The 24,163-nt window shown below is 39.8% G+C and overlaps 1 protein-coding gene across 8 annotated transcripts in view; it reads right to left on the bottom strand.

Moving 5' to 3' along the window:
- Nucleotides 1-1,804: 1,804 nt before the first annotated feature.
- col11a1a (collagen, type XI, alpha 1a) overlaps nt 1,805-24,163 on the bottom strand; it is a 95,894-nt gene continuing 73,535 nt past the window's right edge. For all 8 annotated transcript variants that reach the window (XM_032503774.1, XM_032503781.1, XM_032503775.1 and 5 more), the window contains 21 exons: nt 20,930-20,983; nt 20,780-20,833; nt 20,514-20,567; nt 19,933-19,986; nt 18,056-18,163; nt 17,613-17,666; nt 17,387-17,440; nt 16,290-16,343; nt 13,497-13,550; nt 12,147-12,254; nt 11,779-11,832; nt 11,373-11,426; nt 10,477-10,584; nt 9,327-9,380; nt 9,196-9,231; nt 9,051-9,104; nt 8,683-8,929; nt 8,010-8,122; nt 5,964-6,032; nt 3,875-4,108; nt 1,805-3,293 (listed from right to left, as the gene is read on the bottom strand). In XM_032503774.1, coding sequence (XP_032359665.1) covers nt 3,147-3,293; nt 3,875-4,108; nt 5,964-6,032; nt 8,010-8,122; nt 8,683-8,929; nt 9,051-9,104; nt 9,196-9,231; nt 9,327-9,380; nt 10,477-10,584; nt 11,373-11,426; nt 11,779-11,832; nt 12,147-12,254; nt 13,497-13,550; nt 16,290-16,343; nt 17,387-17,440; nt 17,613-17,666; nt 18,056-18,163; nt 19,933-19,986; nt 20,514-20,567; nt 20,780-20,833; nt 20,930-20,983 — 1,818 coding nt within the window. In that variant the 3' untranslated portion in view covers nt 1,805-3,146. The remainder of the gene's footprint in view (nt 3,294-3,874; nt 4,109-5,963; nt 6,033-8,009; nt 8,123-8,682; nt 8,930-9,050; nt 9,105-9,195; nt 9,232-9,326; nt 9,381-10,476; nt 10,585-11,372; nt 11,427-11,778; nt 11,833-12,146; nt 12,255-13,496; nt 13,551-16,289; nt 16,344-17,386; nt 17,441-17,612; nt 17,667-18,055; nt 18,164-19,932; nt 19,987-20,513; nt 20,568-20,779; nt 20,834-20,929; nt 20,984-24,163) is intronic.

Genomic DNA, 24,163 nt, shown 5'->3' with positions numbered 1-24,163 from the left:
ACTGAATACTAACTAGGCCTGGAGTTGCAGAGTTGCAGTGATCTGATTGTGACAGTTACACATTTTTATTAATAATAATAATAATAATAATAATAATAATAGTGTAAACTTTATTAATCCTGCAAGGGTAAAATACAATGTTCTCACTCTGTTGTTATTACACACAGTATACACTGGCCTGAATTACACACACATGCTCCTATACCTGTACATGCACTAAATGGAGAGATGTCAGAGTGTGGGGGGGGCTGCCCATGGAAAGGCGCCCCAAGCAGTTGGGGGTAATAGAATAATAGCATAGAATCAAATCATAATAGAATCATAATTGCAAATACTCTGGATACTCATGACACATTCAATTACATTTTTAAGATGAAGGGACAGATGAAAACTTATAGTAGATATTTGACATTTAAGGAAACTTAAATGTCAAATATCTACTACAAGTTTTCATGTGCGTATTCACTTTTTTGCCGACTATGCCGAGCGTTAGATGAGGGATTGATACCACTCTCGTGTCTGAACACTAAATATGAAGGTACAGCCAGCAGCTAGTTAGCTTAGATTAGCATATGGCCTGGTGGAGGAAAAAGCTAGCCTGGTAGGTTAAAACGAACTCCACCAAACGGAACCGCTTAAGCTTTCTCACTGACACTTCATGTCTCAGTATTTTAATCCATACAAAAAATAAGTAATTAAAACAATTCTGTGTTTGACAGAACTATTTGTTGGTTGGTAGCAGTTGCCAGGCTAGCAGTGGAGCTTCCAGGAAGTTGTCTGAATTGTCTTGAATGTACTGTAACCCCCGCCCCCCCATAAAAGGGTCAATTGTTGTTTACACTTCAGTGTTGTATGGTTTGAAAAAACAACATAAAATGTGACCTTTGGACAGAGCCAGGCTAGCTGTTCGAAAGCTAACCGGCTGCCGGCTGTCGATACATACTGCCACACAAACATGGGAGTGGTAGAAATAAGCATGTTTCCCAAAATGTCAACTTATTGCTTTGAGTTTTCATTTCTGCCCCCTTACACTAACAATTTAATTAAATGTGTCCTAAAAGTATTGACGAGACATGTTAATTAGTGAACTTTATAGGTGCTGGCTTTAGACAGAGCCAGGCTAGTTTATTTCCCTGTTTCCAGTCTTTATGCTAAGCTAAGCTTACTGCTGGCTCCAGTAACATATTTACTGTGCAGATGTGAGAGTGGTGTCACATCTGTATCTAATGATCACAATATGGATTGCATGTGTGAGAACAATGCTCCCTTCGTGTGCATTGCTGCAAACAACACCAAGCCATCCATAATGGTCGGACACAATTTCACAATTTCCTTACTCAGAAGTCACACACACACACAGTTCTTCTTTGTAGAAACAATCAAAACACTCACAGGTAATTCAAAGATGTTAAACACATCCCACAAAGCTCTATAGCCCAAATTGAAATTCTAACTTGGTATAAAGGTTTTTGTCATAGAACAGAATTCACATTTGCCACACATATGCTAAGATAAGCGCCTAAAAACCCTCACCACCCTATTGGAGCCTTTATATCATTTGTGTAATATAGGCCTTGATGTTTCACTCTATCTGAATGAAAAAACCTATCTTGTGGAGTTAAATGGCTTTTTTGTGTGTCGTCCCCAAACCCTTATTAGCTCATAGCAAATATATGTCCATAGCTAATCCTTCTTGTGGAAATTAACAGTGAATATAAGAACATTACAAAAAGGTAATTCTTCCTATCAAAACAAAAGGAGACATTTTATTCACGTTTCCATTCATACTCAGAATAAAAGGGAATTATTGTGAGATGTTTCTTTATTGGTTTCAAGAGAGATGGAATTGCACCAGCCCAGAGTCTTATTGAACATATCCTTGATTTAAAGCATTTGACATGTACAGTAGGTAGATGTACTCCAAAGTCATCCTACACAAACCATAGAGACATTCAGTTCACTGTTGTTTAGAAACCGGTTTTTAATATTTAAATGAACTATAAAAAGCACATTAAAACATTTTCTCATTTTAGTTACAAAAATGGGTCACCTAAAGGGCTTCTCATTGCATTCACAGAAGGATTTGAACAGTGGATGTCTAACAGTTAATGTATTTCTCTCTTTTAAAAAATCCCCACCCAAAATATATAAACTTAATTGCTTAACCAAGGTATATACAGGGCATAACATCCTTGCATCTTACAGGTTATCAAGAAAGTTTGAGGTATACAACCAAAATAAAAAGCCTGTCGGAAAACAAAACAACAAATAGAATTAAATAAAGGAAAAATGAATGCCATGATTTCTTCCTACTAGCACAGGATCACAACATTAGTGGGAGATGTGTATACGTGCTGGTGTGATACTTCCAGTTGTTTCACCTACGCTCACAAGGGCAAAACAGCAAATAACCTTAAGCTTTGGACTGTCAATATATACAAAGGGAATACAGTCTAATTTGGCAATAGAGAATTGGTTGAATGCTCACTTTATTTGCTTCAAGACAAATACACAGTATGTGTTGAACAAAAAAAAAAATATCAGAATTATAAATTTATTTGATTGAATGATGTCTTTAACTTACACTGTATATCTTTGAACCAACACTGAAATTAAAGAGCCGGAAGCAGAATCTGATACACATGCAAGTTTTGAAAGTGGATTCAGAAATAACAGTATTGTACAAAATAATTACATTTTTCTTTTTATAATTATCAAAATACACCTTCTTTCTTAGCACCTCTTTATATTTTGTGTGTGTTTTGAACAAGCACCATTGTAGTCGTTTTCATACAGCACCTGGAGTATCCAGAGAGGAGGTCTGTGTCCCCTTATGTTGCCTGACCCCCCCCTCTTGGTTACCTCCGATTCACCCTCCTCTGCCACGTGTTCAAATGTCCTTCACCTTTGCTCCATAACGTGGTTAAGTCATGTGGTTCGAGCCCTACAAGGGCAACAAGTATTTTCCTGGGTTACATGTACATACATGGAAAGACATGTTTTGCTACACCATCTCTTATTCAAAACTTGCATGTGGCATAGAAAAGGGTGGGGGGCTAGAAATGGGGTTTGGTGGTACCCAAAACGTCTCAACTTGACTTTCTTTGCTGGCCCCATAAAGTCCTTTTTTTCTTTTTCATTTTTATTTAGCCAAGGAAGCAGATGGGCCCAACTTCAAACCCAAACTTCTGGTTAGGGTCCCCAAAGTCAGTCAACATGACATCGATGATTGGAACCTGATCGATTTTGGGAGTATTAATCTCCATCACAGTCTTTCCATAGCCCTTCCTCGTCTGCAACAAGAGAGACACAGACACAGAGATACAATTAGAAAAGCTAAATAAAAACACATTTTGTCACATTTCTAACTTGCCAAAACCTTTCACTGTGTCTTCATGCTGATCATTAGTTCAGCCCATTCATTTCCTTTAGACCCCAGCTACTGGGAAAAACTGATGTGTGTGTGTGTGTGTGTGTGTGTGTGTATGAGGAGAGATGGGCTTCAGCTACAATCATAGCTTTCCATTCATGTTTCTCTACTAATGGGATTTCCTTACAGAAATAATAGTTCTGTTCATTAAGTGCCAAATAAATGAGAAACTGGTTCCAACTATTCAAAGCTTGACAGTTCTTAAAATTCTATTTGAAACACCACAGGATATAACGTGTCACAAGTCATGCTCGATTTTTGTTCTTTTGTTCTAACTAGGGTAAGTCATTCGAAAAAAATCCAACTTTAAAGAGCAGCAAAACGCGCGTACTGTAATTAGCGGTTTGAATTGCTCACATAAGTCGTATTAAAACAGTGATTTTGAGTGATGCCTGTAACACATCCCTGCTCATTCAGACAAACTGATCTATGGACAGGGCTTACCGCACAGCCGTCTGAAACGGCCTTGATGTAAGGGTTGTTGTCATACGACATCTCCTCATCGTTGGCGCCCAGGAAGCGCAGCGCCTTGTTGTGGCTGTCGCTGGTGGCGTCGTGCCACGCCACAGACTGGTGGCAGCTGTAGGTGAAGTTTTGCCTGGCAGAGGCTGTCAGTAGTCTGAGGAAGGTCATCTGCACCATGTTTATTGAGTTTCCATCTGCGTCAACATAGGAAAGCTGTCGGTGGGCAAAAAGGAAGAGAGGTCAAAGGTTAAGAAGCAAACACTTCTACATTTTCACCGGATTTATACAACAACTAAAATAAAATAATAGAAGAGAAAGAAAGGTCTATGTAGTCATACATAATAATAATGCAATTAGAAGACAAAACAATAAAATAAACTGAAGCAATGACGTTTAAAGTGCTTTTATAAGCATATGTTAGATCTCCAATAGCCAGCTTTTTGTCTCGAATATGCGGCCTCATTACTGAAACATCAAACAAGATGAAGATATTTAGACCGCCTGCTAAGAGTGTGTGAAGAACTAACACAAATTAGTGTAAAAAAAAAATAAAGGAAAACTGAAGTGTTTTGGGTGCCAGGGAGAGTTTAAATAAAATTGTCTAAACAAGATGAAGTCTGCAGTTTATTAATGTTGAAGGCAATGAAAATATAAAAATTGTATTTCTATTCGAAAAGGCAGCTGATCAAACAATTCCCCTTTGCACAGTGTACAGTTTCTTAAGATATGAAGAGAATATTCTGGCCCAAATAATATTGAAGTAAGTTAGTTACGGGGGAAAAATAAAAAATACCTATAACAATTAGTCTTATGTTTTACAATTGATATACAGTAACCATCACTGCCTCGTAAACCCAATAAATCCCAATAAAAACAGCCTTGACAAGGCTAGTGGCTGCATGGTAAAAGGAACCTTAGTCGCTTTGTCAATATTACTTTAAAGATGACTGAATGGGGCACACGGCACTCTCATCTAAATCAACTGCTGAGGAGCTTAAATATGGCCAGAAGAAGACTTGTTGCATCACAGAAAAGGCATATTTGCTCAAACAGTCAGGCCAGACGACTTCTGCTCAGATGGATTCTATCTTCTCGCCAACAGCCTATAGCCTATAAGATAGTTGGTCTCCATTTAAATACCGTAGGATAACAGAGTTTCTAAAAGGCTGTGAAAGATGTCCAGGAAAAGCACAGAGCAAGATACATTCATGAGTCATTGTATTTACTTTGTCTTACAGTATATAAGGGAGTTTAATAGCACATGTATGTTTGTAACAACGTATGTATTGTTTGCCTCTGTAAACCTTATGAGCCTTGCCTGTCTTCAATCTAGAAAAACGAGGTCTACAGAACACACATGACCCTGACAGTGAACCTTTTCTGAATATGTGCATCAACAGAGCCCTCAGTTTGTAACCAGGATATGTACTCTACTGTATATTCTTCTGTCAGTCTTTTCTCTTTGGGAATACATCAGCATGACAGCAGTGTGATGGAGCATATGGAAGCTGATGTTTACCAAGACCATTTTTAAATGGTTCAAGGGCAGAGTGAGGACTATTGGAATGCTAAAATACTCAGGCAGTCTGCTTGAATCCTCTGTAATGTTTTGTTGATGCTCTTTTCTTTAAATAGAACAGTCTTAGAAATGTAATAAATTGTAATGACAGTAACTGAAAATGAGGCACTGGTTCAAAAGGAAGTAGATTATTTTACTTAAAATATGTTTTTCATGATAAAAGTCTACCCCTTGCAATTTGAATTCTCTATGCTCTTGTTTTGCCTAACGTATAGACACATTCAAAACATCAGGCAGTTTGGGATTTCTTTATGGGGAGCAACTTTGGGTCACTGCCTCACAATTTAATGGGTGGTGCTGCTATTCGAGTCTATTAGCAGCTGCTTGCCGTTTTGCAGTATCCCTGCACAGGTACATGGGAGAATGCAGGAAAAATAGAAGAGATGGAGCAATCCATTCAGTTTAGCACTGAGTGAAGGAGTGTGTGTATTTGCTTTTTTTGCAGTAAACTGAAGGAGGTGGATGAAAGAAGAGGAAAAAGAGACTTGCCATTTTCCCACGCTTAAATTCACTGAACCATGTCCCAGGGACTTCTTTGGGCCATGAAGATATTCTGACCTGTAGAAAACAAAACCAGACAGGGCATATTAATACTAGACAATATCATGGGCATTAAACGGATGTGCTCAAAAGTTTGCATACCCTTGAAGAATTGGTAATATATATACCATGTGTAAAAAAAAAAACATGAGAGAGCAGGCAAAACACACGTATTTTATCTGTTATGGAATTCACATTGAACTGTGGCACAATCACAAAACAAAACATGGCAACGAAGAAAAAAAATGAACCGACCACTGTCTACATACCCTTAGTTTTTAATACTGTGTATTGTCACCTTTAGCATCAACGACAGCGTGCAGTCTTTTGTAATAGTTATCTATGAGGCCTCAAATTCTTGCAGGTGGTATAGCTGCCCATTCATCTTGGCTAAATACCTCCAGTTCATGCAAAGTCTTTGGTTGTCATTGCATGAACTGCACGTCTGAGATCTCCCCAGAGGGGCTCGATTACATTAAGGTCAGGAGACTGTGATGGCCGCTCCAGGACCTTCACCTTTTTCTGCTGTAACCACTGGAGGGTCAACTTGGCCTTGTGCTTGGGCTCATTGTCATGCTGGAAAGTCCAAGAGCGTCCCATGCACAGCTTACATACAGAAGAATGCAAATTGTCTGCCAGTATTTTCTGATAACATGCTGCATTCATCTCGCCATCAATCTTCACAAGATTGCCTATGCCTTTAGAGCTCGCACACCCCCAAAACATCAGTGAGCCACCACGCTTCACGGTGTGGATGGTATTCTGTTCACTATAGGCCATGTTGACCCCTCTCCAAACCTATCGCTAATGGTTGTGACCATAAAACTCTATTTTGGTCTCGTTACTCCAAATGACAGTGTGCCAGAAGCTGTGAGGCACGTTTTCGGGCTTATTGTAACCAGGCTTTTAAGCATTGTAAAGGCTTCTTTCTGGCAATTTGACCATGCAGCTCATTTTTGTTTAAGTACCGTCGTATCGTGCTCCTTGCAACAACCACACCATCTTTTTACAGAGCCGCCTGTATTTCCCCTGACGTTACCTGCGGGTTCTTCTTTGCATCCCGAACCATTCTTCTTGCAGTTTTGGCTGAAATCTTTCTCGGCTTACCTGACCTTGGCTTCGTATTGAGAGAACCAAGAATTTTCCACTTCTAAATAAGTGATTGAACAGTACTGACTTGCATTTGCAAGTCTTTGGATAGGTTTTTATATCCTTTTCCATGATTATAAAGTTCCAATACGCAGGTCTTTTGACAGTTCTTTTCTGCTCCCCATGGCTCAATATCTAGCCTGCTTAGTGCATCCACGTAAGAGCTCACAAACTCATGGACTATTCATACACAGACACTAATTGCAGTTTGCAAAGCCAGAGGTGTGGGAAATAACCTTTAATTGCCATTTTCACCTGTGTGTGTCACTTTGCGTGCCCGTGACAAGGCCAAACATTCAAGGATATGTAAACTTTTGATCCGGCCATTTTAGTTATTTCTGTTATAAATATTGTTTAAAAAGCAGCCAAACAACTATGGAAAGAGATACGTATTCATATGATCACTTTGCTTGAATCAAAATTTATGCCAAAATTTCAAGATTTATGCCAGGGTATGCCAACTTATGAGCACAACTGTATTTATATTTTTATATAAAAAAGGTCTATTGTATAAAGCACAGCTTGAAAGGTAGCATCAAAATTGTTCATCTGGTAGCAGAAGATAAACCTGTGTGTTATTTTAAGATCTTTTGCAATATCCCTTTTCACAAACTTTGCATCGTATTTGCCTTTTGGTGATTCTTATGTTGTTTGCACAAAAGTGGATATCAAATCTGTACAAGCTTAGCCCTGAAGCAAATCAAATGGCTTCCTTTGACAATGTCAACCTAGGCTGCACTGTTTGTTAATGTGGTGGTCAAACCTAATGGACTACGATTTGATGAGAAATGATGATTAGAAATAGGCAGTTATAAATCTCATGGGTACAAATCCAAAGTCACTTACTCCATTAGACTTCTTATCTGGATAGATGCAGGTTTCGCCCCCTGCGGTGAAGTTACAGTAGACTTTGAAGGAATCCCCGGAGCAGCCTTGGTTTGGATCAATCCAGTATTCGCCTGAGGAGAACCAAGCACACTTAAACATCCTGTTCTACTACTGTCCATAGAAAATGGCTTGAAGCTCCTTTTCAGAAATGAAGTGTGCTAGAATTCCTTGATCCTATGTGAAATTCTGCTTTAAAGTAGTTTACTGCTGATTTTCACTGCTTTTTCACTGCTAGATAAAACGTTATGGTAATGCCCTTGAGCGGGGTATAATTTATATGCAATTTTGAAAATTTTGCTCAACAGAAGCATAATGAGTAAGGACAACCAAAAACCAATTAATGCGGCTCTAAATGACAACTCTGTCACTCTCATTTTGTCTCTTGTTGATTGCTCAGGTTGATGGAAGTGTTCTCAATCACTGTTTGCACTCAAAAAAAGTTTGTTTTTTCAGTTTGTCAGAAAATCAGAGAAATTGGGGAGATTCTCCAGTGTCTCAGTTACCAAGGGTAATAAAGCTCTTCCCTACTGCAGCGTGACTTTGTGAGTTACACTCATAAGAGAGGTGTGTTTTTATACACACAAAAGTCTTTCAGTATTACTTTACTTTTACGTTAAACACTCTTGCTTACCATCAGGGAATTCTGGGTGAGAGAGCTGCAGATCTTTGCATGTCCTGGCAGGATTATTTTGTGTGCCCATGGGGTATTTCATGCGTTCAATGTCCTGTTTGAGGTTGTTGAGTGAGCCAAAGATGTCCTCCATTCCCTCGCCGTAGTCCATGATGGCAGCGGCTGCGTCTGACTGCATGCCACTGGAGCGCTTGGTCTTTTTGGGTGACTGGATGGGCAGGGGCTGGATAACTTCACCTGGTGGGCCCTGTAGGGTGTGGTGGGAAAACGGTTTTAGATTTCATACAAGCAAATCGACCTGAGATTTTGTACAATGCAATTTTTATTTAGTGGGAAAAGACAGAACAGTAGGGGTCTAAAATACTCACAGGAGGACCAGGAGGACCAATTGTACCAGTGTCTCCCTTTGCACCAGCAGGACCCTGGGACGCACAGGAACCAACACATGTTAACCAAGATAAATCAAACATACAAACAGGGACAATATGCCTTAAAAACACTGATGGTACTCACAGTTGAGCCCTTGGCTCCTTTGGGACCTTGAGGACCCTGCATGAGATAGGACAGAAGCACAGCAATTTGGCAAAGTCATTCTATTGTCAGTGTAGAATCTAAATGAATGAGCGAACCAGTAAAAGACTTACAGGCAGACCGGGAGGGCCAGGGGGACCGAGAGGACCAGAAGAACCACTGATACCCTGTGAAAAGACGAGATGAAAGCAGAATTCAGATATATATATTAAAGAAACCTTGTAGACTAAAGTATTATTTGGAGGCTTAAATAATGAGTGAAATGAAAAAGCTAGAATATAATGGCCCAGGACCAGGGATATGGAACAAATGCATAATGAGCTTTCTTATGGAGTTTTTTTATTAACTGAGATGAGAAGAAGACTTTATTTTAGCCATCAACACTGCTTTTGGTTTCTTTGAACCCCGCAATTCACAATTGTATAGCTCAATTTGGTCAGGAAATAAAGCCAAACTATATGAAGCCTATTTTCAGACCCTGAAATGGTAATCTGAATGAAAACTTTTTTCAAACCCTTGTGCTCTGACAAAAGGGGACATTACAATTTCATTAGGCTTAATCTCCAGATACTTAATCCTACCCATCATTTTGAATGACCAAGCCAGGGCAGTCCAAGGGCCACAGCAAGACAGAATCACAAATGCAGTTGTCCTGCGATGTTTATTTAAAAATGGATGAAGGCTGTCATCAGTCCTTTATTAAGACTGAGCTTCAACCTTGTTTCAGTTCTTCTTACTGTTTTAGTGGAGGGCTCAGTGGTTGAAAAGGATATATTCATTTTAATGCTGTGGTTCAGAAGCAAACTCGTTTCAGTGTTTTTGACAATGCGGTTAAGAATGCACAGTAGGCATCAGATCCACAGAAATTGATCACAGAGGAAGCAAGTGGTAAAAAAAATGTGCGTGTTTGCTGTGTTCAGGATGCTCATTGGACTACAAAGGGGAAATAAAAACTAAATGAATTTCTATCCTCTCCAAAAACAGTGAAGGGGAGATCAAAAGTTTAAACACGATGCCTCAAAGCCACGTTAATACAGTCGTTTACATGCTTTGAGCAATATGAATGAGTAATCTGTCAAAGCTAGAACCAACAGAAAGTTTGCTCGTGGTGAGTGAAGAGACGTGCAGTGCAGTGCAGCAGAGCTCTGCCTCTTTCACTGGGTTTCAGTCAACAGCAAGGGACTGTGGCCACGGTGGAAGGGCGAGAGGTGGAGGCCAAAAGGCCCGAGGACCAAGGTGAGAATGGACTCATCAATTACTTACACTGTCGCCCTTGCCACCGGGAGAACCTTGGGGCCCGGGCAAACCTCGGTCTCCCTTCTCTCCTTGCTCACCGGGGGGTCCGATCAAGCCAATCAAACCTGGATGACCCTGTAGGACGAAAACAAATGAGCACACACAAAGAACAGTCAGAGAAAACAGCAATGTCCTTTTGTGCTCTGAAACTTTAAAGTTTTGTATTCATGTCTGACACAGGCAAAACTCAAACAGCATTTCTTCCACAATACTGAAATGCACACGGAAGGCTGTGTTTCATGACAATACAGATCCTCAGACATTATAAAAGAAATGTGTCTCCTGGAACAGACACACAAAAAAACTATTCACAACACAAAGATGATGACATTGAAATAGGCAAGCTCTAACCAGGCCCAATAATTTGAGAGCATTAAACACGCACAACACGCAACACAGTGCCTCTATTGTGTGCTTTTAAACAGCTTTCTCTCAAGCCATCATGTCAGTGTGTGGGAGGCAATTTAGATAGAGTAATGTGTGCTGTCTGAATATCCTTTGCAGTTATATTTCACTGGCAAATTTGACAGTGGCAGCGAAGAAAAGAGCAAGATTAGAGAGATCAGAGTGATACATCACATTCAGCTGCATATTCAATACTGTTAAGAGTTTTTCTCTTACAGCAGCTATGGCAAAAACTAATTTTCTTTCTGAAATGTTAACATAAGCTCTATTATCAACGCTGCTTTGTATTTCTAAAAGATGTGTTACTTTTGATCGATTGCAAAGTCGTGGAGGCTCTGTGCAAGTGGCGAGCAGCCTTAACTGAAGTCTGAACCTAGATCACCGTTTTCCTGTTAATCTGCCAGCCTATTTGGAACCTGGGAAATGTAATCAGCAAGAAGAAAAGGGGCTACACTCACCTTTTCACCTTTAGATCCAGGGTCACCTTTCAGACCAGGAAGACCAGGAGGACCCTAAACAACAATAGAACAAGTTAAAAAATCAATTTCACAGAGAAAAGTTAGACAGGACCTAGTGAGGAAAACTAGCAAGACAGACAACAGCAGGAAATTAGGCAATAGGGACAAAGAAACAGGAACAGAAAACAAAAGAAGAGGCATTAAACCCATCCATGTTTTACAGATATGACTCATAGAGATAGTCCTGTTTATTTTGTTCAACATGACTGAACCTAAAGACTGGAACTCAGGGAAAACTTATTTCCTATCTTTGTCAAATGTGAAAAAATATACTTCCCAACCACTCCAACTCTAGCTAGATAAATAGTGAAAAAGAGGCAGAGAGATAGATATTACGCGTACTAACCATGGGGCCGGGTGGACCATCTTGTCCTGGGGAGCCGGGCAGTCCTTGTTCACCCTGTGAAAAGCCATTCGATTGCAGTGAACATTATAGCCTGCTGTATTTTCTCTGGCCTGCCATTGATTTGCTGTGTTCAGCACAATGATTAATAGCCCAAACAGGGGAAAAAAGTGTGTTGGAATAAACAAGCGAAACTAAAGTATAAGCCAAATGGGTGTATTGATTATTCCATGAAGTCTTTCATCATGCCTTAGCAGTACCTTTTTATGTGCGCACACTGTGGGTGGGTGCCTGTGTTCAAGCATGCATGTCTGTTTGAGAGTGGAGCTGAATGTATCACAGGGAAAAATCACTGTTTATCTCAGACTTACGACAGGGCCAGGGATCCCACGCAGACCCTCTGGACCAGGCTTTCCTGAAGGTCCCTGGGGTCCAACTGGTCCCGTTTTTCCTGCTGGACCCTCGGCACCTGCCTCACCCTGTATGTGGAAAGTAGTGTTGTGAAAAAGCAATGTTACATAATTTAGGAATTTAAGCTTACTGTAGTGTTACTGAGGAACCACATATCAGTCAGATAAAAAAAGCACAAAACAAAATGAATGTCTGTTGCACAGACTGTCTTTAGGTAACCGTAGCCAGGGAGGACACTACAGGTAAATCTAAATAATAAAAAAAAGTCTACATGTGCATCAATTTCTAAAACCACATAGCAGCACATAAAGAACACTTGATGTGAAGTTTTCTTTGTAGCCTCTCGGTATCGCAGAGTAATTTTATCAGAATTCAGCTGCGGGCTGCTTTAAATTATGCTCAGACAGTATGCAGTGTGTAGATTGGGTAAATGGGGACAAGTAAACAAGAGTCTGAGTTATCGAATGAGCCAAAGTACTCCGGCTCCTCCAACTGAAGTTCAGAACAGGCACAGCCGTATATGGTGCTATATCGTGCTATGTTTTCATTTGAGGTCCATGAGAAAATTAGCCTCAAATTCAAAGAGTGCCACGGCAGACCGACTGTAATCTGAAATACATCAATATGCACAGAGACTTGAATGGAGCTCATGGAAATAAGATATCAAGTTTGAGCTGCAAGGTGTTTATGGATTATAGACTTATTATAAGCAAAGCGGGCAGAACTATGTTTATAAAATTACTGTTTATTTCAGCTATCTTTTGGCAAGCACACCTTCAAAGCTGATTTCCACCTTTAAGAACAAAATAAAACTGTTTTTTTATAGGTAATCTTTCATGGCAATTAAAAAAGTATAGTGTACTAGGAAATTAAGTTTTACATCCATACTCACGTAACCAGATTAGCTGAGAAGAGAGGTATGCGTTTGTCATAAATTTGATTTATATGAAGCGTGCAACAGTTGGTGGCAGCAGATCACATGTATAGGTATAGACACTGATGAAACAAGGAGCTTGATATGAAACAAGTGCAAACTCAGAGAAGTTTCATTTTCTAATTAAAAAGGGAAAAAAATAATAACTCTGAATACCTGAGGGCTACACTATTTTTGTTGGTCTTAAAATTAAGCCACAGCATACTGCAAGAAACACGTGCATCTTAGTTTTACTCAAATAAGATGCAGCCATACATTTCCATTTAATAGCATTTTTATGCTTTAAATTTAAGAGGGGGAACAGGTACGGGTAACGGGGAGGCAGATCAGGGACTGAGATGACTCTGCTGTGGGAAGGATGAATTGATTTTGTTACCTTAGCGCCCTTCTCTCCTTGTCTGCCCTCTGCACCAGCAGCCCCCGGAGGTCCCTGAGGAGGATGACAGTTTAGTTTGAGCATTTTAGCACAGCATCAGCACACACTAACTGTACAGCAAGACTGCACCATCAAAGTGAACGCTCATCAGTGACATCTCACAGTATTTCAGACATCATTCAACATCATTAAGCCAAAATAACTCAGGTACGCATCTGTTTGTATGCTGGCTAATCTGTTTTACACAATGTACAATGGTGTGACATGTATGGTGCATACATGCTTTAGTCTTAAACTGAGAATGATTCTCACCACCAGTTTTTCTTCAGTACATCGTTCCAGCCTTTTGGCATTTCAGTTTACTTTTGTAAATATTGTATTCATGCCTGTGACTCATTCTACAAATGGCTTTAGACATTGAAACTGTAGTGATGTGTCAATTAAAATGCTGCTGGTATGATGTCAATATGACAATCACCAGATCCTTGTTACTGTCTACGTTTGCTGAGAATCACCCCTTACACAGAAAATAGGCAGGACGCACGGCTGCAGCACGGCTCCTGCTGTGTCCGCTCATGTGGCTGAACTAACTCGTTAACATGGGTGGCGAAATGAAAAGCAAGATGTTCGTGGTGCACAAACGCTGCTCAGATAGCTCTCCCGCACAGATAGCTGTCGGTTTTAAGTAGTTTAATGTCATTCAGATACAGAGATACAGTAGTTTTTTGGGAACTAATTACAGAGGTTCAGACCCCGGTGACCTCATATCTGGCTACGGCCATGTTTCTGTCAGGAGCTTTCAGGCACACAATGATTTCTTTCAACTGCAGTGGTCCCTCTTCAGAACCCCTCCATCCAAATTCCACTCTGATCTGGCCGCCTGAAGCCTGAGGGCTATTGACTGAGAGCCTATAATGTCAGCTCGCCTCCCGTCTTGGTGCTTTCATCTTCTACTCTTCTACCTCTTACTGTTGGGGAAGAGGCAGGCTCTTGATCAGCACAAATAGCCATTTCAATTGTAGCACCATATACAGCAGCTAGAGTCAATGTGTAGGTGTGATCTTTTGGCAAGATCGCCAGAGCACCTTTTTGTCGGCTCTGCAGCATCAGGCGTATGATGCAAAGCTTACTTACTGTCCTTAGTCTTATGAAATTGCTACTGAGAAAGAATAAAAAGCTATAAAATTAAATAGTGACTTGCACCCAAAAAAATAATTAAAGCCAGATGAGGTTAATAACTTTTCCATATTTCTCTTTCAAGAAGCAAAGTTGAATACATTCCCAGTATTAAGGCATTAGCAAATCAGATGAAACTAAATTTTCAGATATGCTAAATTGACTCGTTCAGAATCGAAGGCTGTGCTCTATAAAAGATTTAAGGATTGTTGACATTTTATACAGGCATAACGCTGAGAAGACACAAAAGGGCCAACAGATCCTAAACAACGTTTGCTGTGGACTTATGTATGCAAAAGAACAACCTGTTGGGGAGCAGTGGGGATCATTTTCTGTCCCTCCTTTCCCCCCTGAGCGATTAAAGACCTGTGAGTGATAAAATAGCCCTTTTCCTTACCATAATCCCTAGGCCATTAAGGTGCAGCATATGCTGATACCATGCTAAATGCTCAGAATGTAAATTTCATTGGGCACATTAGGAAAGCAATCAGCCCAGCAGGTTTAAAAATGCATGACATGTTTTTTTCCCATTGGACTGAGCCTTGGAGTCTTTCTTTGAAATGCAGTCAGTCACTTGAGATTGTGATTTTCTTTCAAATTCGGGAGAATAGCTGCTCATATTCATGTGGACTTTGAGCTTCACATCATATTGAAAATATGTAAATGTTCCACCTCAGATTTGGGCATTAAAAAAGTAGCTTACTGGCTTTGATATTTTACTCCGTTATCTCAACCTCATACTGTAGGATGCATGGAGAGATCTCCTTATTGGTTGGAGTAAGAACGGACATCATACAAGCAGAATTTAATAGTGTTTTGCATTTACTCAGATTTGTTTCTCAAATTAGAGACCCAGTTCATCTAGTAATGGCAGACACAAATCTCATGAAGATGATCGCATCACAATCAACACAGATGAGGTTTTATTTTATTTCATTGTTTGTTGGTGGACACTCCTAAGGCCTACCCTTCTCCTCTCATAACTTCTTAAGAACTTTACCACGTCCATTTTTTGCTCTGACTGTCAGCCATGGATCAATAATGTGTCAGACTTGCTATATCTCTCTCACTTTTTTTCCCACTGCCAAAAGGACGTAAATTAGTTTGAAACCCAAGGGTCTTTTTTCTAGCTTTTTTATGGTAAGCCTTTTCAATTTCTTGCTATGAAAAAAAAAAAGATTCATGATTTTCACATCCTACCATTCATTTTTCAATAGGCTTTGAGGCGGATTTCTTTGCAGACAGCACAACGCCTTGACCCTTTAAATCTCCCACTTTGTTTTCCCCACTCTACTTTTAATGAAAATGAATCTCTCCTGCTTGACTGCCAAGATTGAGTTGTCAAGGGGGAATTGCTGTTGCGAAGCGAGGCGGGATACTGGTCTGTTGGCTCAGGAGCCAGATTACAATGCCAACAGATACACACTCATTTCATCTATTTTTAAATAGGGCTACAACATTTCACATGGGTTTGTTGAGTCATGGTTTTATGGTCAGCAATATGTTTCATATCAAAACAACTCACTCTTGCAAAGATGAAATGTCAAAAAAGGGGAGCATCAAACATCTATGAATAAAATACTGTAGCCATTTTAGTGTTATTAGCCAAAGACTTACTCTCTTGCCAGGTGGTCCCGGTGGGCCAGCTTCTCCTGATGGACCTGGAGGACCCTGAGAACAAGCAAAGAGATTGGAGATGCAGGATGCTATTACAGACAATAAAACAAGTTGAGTTAACAGATGAGTCTGAATTTCAATGAGAGATCAGCATGCTTCACTAAATATCTTGTTATGTCTGCCAAAAGGACAACAAAACAGACATCCTGTTGACATTTAGGGAATATTCAACCGCAGGAAAGTCCACAAGAGTTGTGCCAAAATCCAAAGTTGGATGAGGCACAGCACTGCCTGAAATGACACGTACTGTGCTTCCTGACACACTCATCCATCTCATCCAATTATTTTGTAGTTAATTGCAAACAATCAAACCAATTCTTTCATCATTTTCATTGGTAAATGTTTGGCAGTACTGAAAAGTAAAGGCTGGGTTATTGAGCTGTTTTATCAGTTGAGTACACAGTTACATGTAAAGATGTATAACAGAAGGATATATATATGTTTTCCTCTCAAAGAGCACTGAGCCACTACACAAAGTTGATCACATTTTATTATGCCTTCTATCTTTTCCACTCTAGCCTTTCAGCATGCAATCAGAGTTCATAAACATGTATTTATTCAAAATTCAAACATGTAACTTTCATGGACTAAATAAATAGTTTGTGTTTTTCTTTGGCAATGATAAAGGCTCATTTCATTTATAAATGTTAATAAGAGTTGTGATTTGTAGCGCTTTATACAGGGCCAACACTTTACTGTTTACTTCTACATCTAATCAGAAGTAATGAATTTGCAAAGCAAATATGCCCATTTACCCTACACCAAAGAGTATGGAGTAAATATAATGAATTAAAATGTAAATTATTTACCGACTAGATGTAATTACAGCTTTTACCGCAGACAAACTTGTGATGGACAACTATAATACAAGGTTAGTGTAAACAATACATATTCATACTTATTCATACACTGTTGCAAAGTAGGAGATTGTTAAGATAATTATATTATATTATGTGCTTTTAAAGTGTCCCTCGAGTGAAGCGTATACAGTGAATGATACATACTCATGCAATCATTTGTTTTGGCCAAATACTTACCGGCTGACCAGCTTCCCCATCCTCTCCCTTCTCTCCTGATTCTCCATCAGTGCCCTGTAAAAAAAGAGATGTCGTGGTTAGATCATGTCTGCCACTGAAAATATTGATCTATACTATCATACTGTTCCATTTATGGAATTAATATGATTCACAATACAAATATCTATACTATTTTCTCTATATGGGCCCATACAGAGTAAATATTGCAGAAAGATTTCATACTTACAGCAACACCTGGCTCACCAGGAGGACCAGGGTCTCCAGGGAATCCAACAGGACCCTTTAAGGGAGAGAAATGAAATGCATCAGTGTAGAAAAAGAAAGATGAGGCGCTGCTGTTGAGACATCATTTCCCTGGTGCAGGTGTTAGTAATTTAGATAGTGATTTAGTACTGTTGTACCTGGTAACAACCATCAAAGGCAATTTGATGGACTTAAGGGTGCTGCTGAAAATCCATGACAAAAAGCCTCACTGCATTTCATTACCATGCAGGCATAAAATATAATCTCCCTCAATAAAAAGAATTTTTAGTTTTGAATATGTTCTAGGATGAAATGCCTGCCTCAGGGCTGGTGGGGGACGTTTCCTTTAAAGCAGTACAGTCTGTTAGACTGAGTGCCAGAAAACACTCTTTCCACTGCGATTTTGAGAGTGTTTGGGGGACTTACAGGGTTGCCCTTTGGACCGTCATCTCCAGGGGGTCCTTTAGCACCAGCAGGTCCAGCAGCTCCAGGGGGTCCAGCCTCTCCTTTCTCTCCTCTTTCGCCTTTAGGTCCCTATAATTAGGGGAGTTGGGGGGAACATTCATTACACCAGTATAGTTCCACAGGGGACAGAATTGTTTTAAGTCTACAATGAACTGAACTGGGGATGAAGATGAATGTGTGGACAAAGGTTGCTGAAAGAAATGGGATTCAAAGCTGATCTCAGTGTGTGTGGCAGAGGACAACTACTCTGGATGGTCAACACTGCTGATGTGAAATGAGACTGAAAAGTCTACATATGTTGTTCAGCACCATGAGCTCCATGACGTTACTGTGTCTCTACAGTCCTTATACAAAGGGACAACTTACATTTCTTTTGTATGACTATATTATTATACTTAGTATAAGATTTATTTACACATCTTGAGTTTTTTATCATGACTTCTAAATTTAAAGTGCATGTGGCTTAATGCAGTGCATGTTTAATGTATATTTTTATTGTGAGCCGTCTTCAAATAGATGATGTATGAGGATAAAAATGAGCTTTTAGCCATATTTAAATTTTTTGAAATCCAATTAAAATAATTGTGTTGAATATTGTGCATGGTGCCTTACAAAATAGTCAAATAAAAATAAATGATTTTCAACTTAATATCATTATCATTAGTATTATTATTTATTAGCATGGTAATTAGTTATTATTGAGTTATTATTGTCCCAGTGACATCAGCACTAAGTTAAATGCTTCAATGTCAAAAGACAAAAGAAGAACTAAAAGTCATTGGGTCGGGCTGGGCTTATAATGGGGACTTAAGCTGCATACTGACTTTGGAAATGTCAATGACACCAGCAGTTTGATGGAGAACTAGCAGGGGACATACTGAATGCTTTTAATCATGCTCCTCTCCCACTCCCACTGGAGAAAGCCCATCTTTTGAATCTGCGGTTGTACTTCAATAATGATAAATGAGGCAGCATAGCTAATAGAGCTATCAATGATGGGTGTTTGGTAAAAGTTAAAAAAGCAAATCCAATTGTGAGAACCTCTGTCTGGCAATAACACGGGCAAACATACGGATTTGGTAAATTAACATGAAATCTTTCAGAATCTTTTCAAATGTAATGTATAACTAAATTTACTGCAAACACTATAATACAATTAGAACAATGTAAATACATAGTATTGAAGAGGACTTAGAAAACAGAGTCCATCCTTCAGCTCCATTGTAAATATCAAAGCTGAAATCAGCAAAGTAGATGCCTGGTGTTTTGATGCCAACTTTCTTCATGGTGGCTACAATCATTGCTCCTTAGGACAGAAGCACCAGGCGTATCCTCCTGGTAATTATGTCTTAAGAGTCTGGGAAGAGACTCAATTTGGCAGGCCATGTGGACATGGGGTGTAAAGCAAAAGAACCATGCTGAGATGAACTACCAGCTTCAATGTGAGGAGCAATTACTTTCAGTGTGATGAATACACAGTGTCGAGAAAAAAAAAACTTCCTGTTAGATTGGATTTTGCTCTGTATTTGCCTAAAGCTATCCATTAAGCAAGTGTTTTCCTGGCAATAACCTACGAATATAAGTTGCTGATGTTGCGGATACTGTTACTTACCTTGCTGTAGCAAAAAAAAAAATTGACAAACCTTGGTAATGTGTACATTAAAGTAATGTAAAGTGAGATGAAGTTTCTTTCTAATAAATGGTTTCAAGCCCTACAAATATCCATCATTGTTATGATGCCCTGTACACACAAAAACAAACAAAGTGGCACATACATACAAAAAGACATACAAACATACAACATACCTGCAACACATACAAAAACAGAGCTCACTTACCCCAGTTCCAGCCTCTCCGGGTGGTCCTGGGTTTCCGGCCTCCCCTTGTTCACCCTGTGGTCAGAAAAATATCAGTGTCTGGACAGGTAAACCTTCACACTCACACATGCAGAGCTTGCAAATTCAGATGCAGCGATTAACAAAAAGCCCACCTACTCTACCACAAACAGGAACTTATGTACTAACACTTCGTGATGTTATCAGTATGAGCAAAAGCCAGAGATTTACCTTAACTCAGTATATACTGTAGCAGAAACAAGGGTTACTGTATTTTAAGTGCCCCCTTAAAGAGTTGGTAACCCTTCATTTTTCTAATTCCAGAGTAATTTTGACTGCTGTGGTACAGCATTAAGCATTCATGTAAAATGGACGAATTGTGTTGCAAGCATTGTAAAAGAGACATTAACAGTGTCAATGCACTAACACAGACAAAATGGCTGGGCAAGCAAATTGAACAGACTGAAGGTGGTAACAAAGGGTGCAGCTAGACGGTCTGGAAGGGGTGGGCCAGCAGTAAGTTCTAGTGCCCAACATCATGGTGGGCAGGCAAAATCGCCTGGGTACCAAGTTGTGAGTCTTACCTTCTCACCCACGGATCCCATGGGGCCCACACCACCTGGAGGGCCTTGTGGTCCCTACAGCAGGAAATAAAGGAAGAGATGAGTCTTCATCCATCAACCTTAGGAGAGGACTCTTGATGATATCCAGGAATTGCAATGTAAGGCAGGTAAGGTAAGGCCAATAACGATGTAGGTAACTTTATGTCACAGTCTTACTTGAAACAGGTCCTAAAAATAGGCAGTTTATATAATTTGGTGAAAAACACATATTCATTATCCATACATACATCAGCTCCACTAGGACCCTGAGGACCTCGGGGACCAGGGGGACCAGGAGGGCCCTGCAGAAAAGACAAAGCACAGTGTTGTTAAAATGCATTAAACTATTATTATGGTTATGGATAGGAGTGCCTACAAGAAGCAGATGTGTCTCTTACCATGGGGCCAACGTCACCGTTCTCTCCCTTTTCACCAGGAGGTCCAGGAAGCCCCTGAGGATAGCAAAAATGAATTATATCATTAGAAAAGATAATAATCAAGTTATATGCATCAGGTGCTGTTGCATGAATAAGCAATGGTGTTCACAATGATTTCAATTGAATTGTGCTGTTAAATGCGTTCACAACAGCTTTTCTTGCTTGATATTTTGTTTTAAACCTGATTTGCCTGTTGGAATACATTGTGGTGATGCACTTAAATATTAAATATGCTGTATCTGAACACGCATAAAAGGAATCACTTGAATCCATGTTTTAACTGTCGCCTAGTCCTATAATCTGTTCAATGAAATATTCAGTGGATATGCTGACCAAGGTCAAGAACAAGTCTTCTACGAGATGAACCAGCGACCTTAAAAAAAGAGATTTAGAAGCATTGAATTTTAGTGATGACAGATGAAGTCCATCCATCTTTGTCTGCTTATCCGTTGTGGGGTCGTGGGGGCAGCAGCTCCAACAGGGGACCCCAAACTTCCCCTTCTCGAGCCACATTAACCAGCTCCGACTGGGGGATCCCAAGGCGTTCCCAAGCAAGGTTTGAGATATAATCCCTCCACCTAGTCCTGGGTCTTCCCCGAGGCCTCCTCCCAGCTGGACGTTCTTGGAACACCTCCCTAGGGCTTCCAGGTGGCATCCTTACCAGATGCCCAAACCACCTCAACTGGCTCCTTTCGACGCAAAGGAGCAGCGGCTCTACTCCGAGCTCCTCACCAGATGACTGATCTTCTCACCCTATCTCTAAGGGAGACGCCAGCCACCCTCCTGAGGAAAGCCATTTTGGCCGCTTGTACCCTGGATCTCGTTCTTTCGGTCATGACCCAGCCTTCATGACCATAGGTGAGGGTAGGAATGAAAATTGACCGGCAGATCAAGAGACAGAAGAAGCTTTTTTAATTATTATCCATAGCAAATAGCAAGGCCTTTGAATAAGGTAGGAGACATGGTAGGGCAAGTATGCCATGCGTTAAAAAGTCTAAGAACTCAGTGTCAGTGATGTATCAGATAACTCTAAACTTGGGTGTGCGCACAACAGGATTTTAAGCTTTATTATGAATAATCAGTTCTGTCCCCAGCTCCACTAACATGCAAGATAATACTTCTCTTCTGTTTGCTTTCCCTTTTGTAGTCAGTGACAGTTTCATCTTCCCTCAAAGGTGCAAACATAGATCCGGCTCACTCATGCATGTTAAATGAGCAGTGTGGTCAAGACCTCATATGTGTGTTTGATCTCTGACATTTCTACCGGTAATTGCTGTGATTAAACTGCTGTACTCGTGTGTGTGTGTGTGTGTGTGTGTCCTTAATTCAGAGGCAGTTTGTCTTCAGGGTAAGGTGTAAGAGAGGAAATCAAAGAATACATTACTCTACATCTGCTTACACCATAAGCTGACTCTTTACTGACTGTTTGTGTATGTCTGCATTGCCCTACATCTGAGCTTATGTGTGTTCATGCCCCTGTTTCCAGGTATTTTCCATGGGTGCTAAAAAGTGTGTGTTGCTGCATGCTGATCCCTGCCGTGCTGAGAAATCTCATCTGTGTAAAGGTCTCCTCTAGTCGGAGATGATTAGCGGTGTTCTAATTATTCAGCATGGTAAATGGGCTCAATGAGAAACTGAATCTCGGAGCAGGTCAGTCCCTGCAATTATTGGAATTGCAATGGGAAGTAAATTACTCCTAATTAAAAGTCCATTGAATAAAATCCTGCAGAGATAGGATAGTACCTTGGAACAATGAGCAGTAGTCTACGTAATTTCATCAAGACAATGGCCCCAATCTCTGCAGTAAACTCTTAACGTGTTTAGTCTAAGGAGTTGATTACTAATAAAACAGATCATTACTAACAAATAGGCTACTATGAAGGGAAATGTCCTATCTCGTTACATTATTATCACAGTGATGCAAAACATCATTAAGCCTAGCTGTTGTGTAGATTATGTGTACATTTTTTGGTATACAGCTGATCTGTTGTTTTTTTTACCATAAAATGATCCTAAAACAGTTAAATTACACATATTTGCTATAGGTGTCTTTTTACATACTTTTTATTGTAATATTCTAAATGTATGTTTTTGACAGTAGCAGTACTTTGCTTTAATGTGTATTCCCCTCTGGGCCCTGGGGCCATTTTTACAGTTTATTTTCCGTCTGGATTTATTTTATAAAAAAGCTTGTAAAACATCAACCCTGTTGTCTACAGTCAAGATATGAACATCATTTTTTTCAGGACAAACTGGGTTATTAGAATATTTGGGTTGCAGTGAGGTCACTTGCATGTTAAAAATGGTTGTAGGGCCTTAAAAATAAATAAATAAATAAAACGGAACATGAATCTTCCAGATATATATTGATATCACAGACAAAAGTAAAACCTAAGCCATTTTCCTTTCTAAAACACTTCTCATATGTCTTGGGAGTCACACTGTGAAGAAATAATCATTATAACTTATACAGTTGACAAAACACATGCATTTTTGCAAAGAAAGTCAAGACGCTTTTGCTCTCATGACATTTACTTATGCCAATAATAACATAATAATGTCATATTTATTGATATTACACCCACAGCAATGCTATAAAAGCAAATGTGTGTCTAAATATTGCATCACTTGGCCTTCCATAGAGTCTAAAGGCCTTTTTGTCCCCTGTGGCCTTCCATACAAGAGGGGTGACTTTATCTCCCATATATGGGCATGCACTTCCTGAAAAGTAGACAGTACAGAAACAGAGCGAGAGAGCAGAGAGTAGACGAACGATTCAGCGGCAGAAATGAGCCAAAACGCGATGAATTATGGATATAAAGTGGACCAATCTTGGATATAACAGTGTGGATTTAAAGCCCAAAAAGGCTGAAGTTCCAGGCTGGATAGAAAATCCCCTGTAGAGGCTAGAAAGACCCGGAAAAGACCGTCGTAAACGCGAAAACGTCAGGATTTAAAAGCAACCGGGGGTGAGTGAATCGCTTCTATGGTTCAAAAGTTATTAAACTATGAATCAGAGGTGCTTTTTTACTAGTGGGCGAGTGTCTCGGGCTCAGACGGTTAATATGTTTATTGTTTACTGTGTGCACCTAATACACCAAGGCAAATTCCTTTTACGTGCAAACTTGCTTGGCAATAAATCCGATTCTGATTCTAATATTTCCAATCTGGCTTAAACGGATCCTTGGATGGGTG

Source organism: Etheostoma spectabile, chromosome 22 (assembly GCF_008692095.1).
Source record: "Etheostoma spectabile isolate EspeVRDwgs_2016 chromosome 22, UIUC_Espe_1.0, whole genome shotgun sequence".
NCBI classification, from domain to species: Eukaryota; Metazoa; Chordata; class Actinopteri; order Perciformes; family Percidae; genus Etheostoma; species Etheostoma spectabile.
Note: the sequence above shows the minus strand (reverse complement) of the source record. Positions and strands in the feature narration are given on the sequence as shown.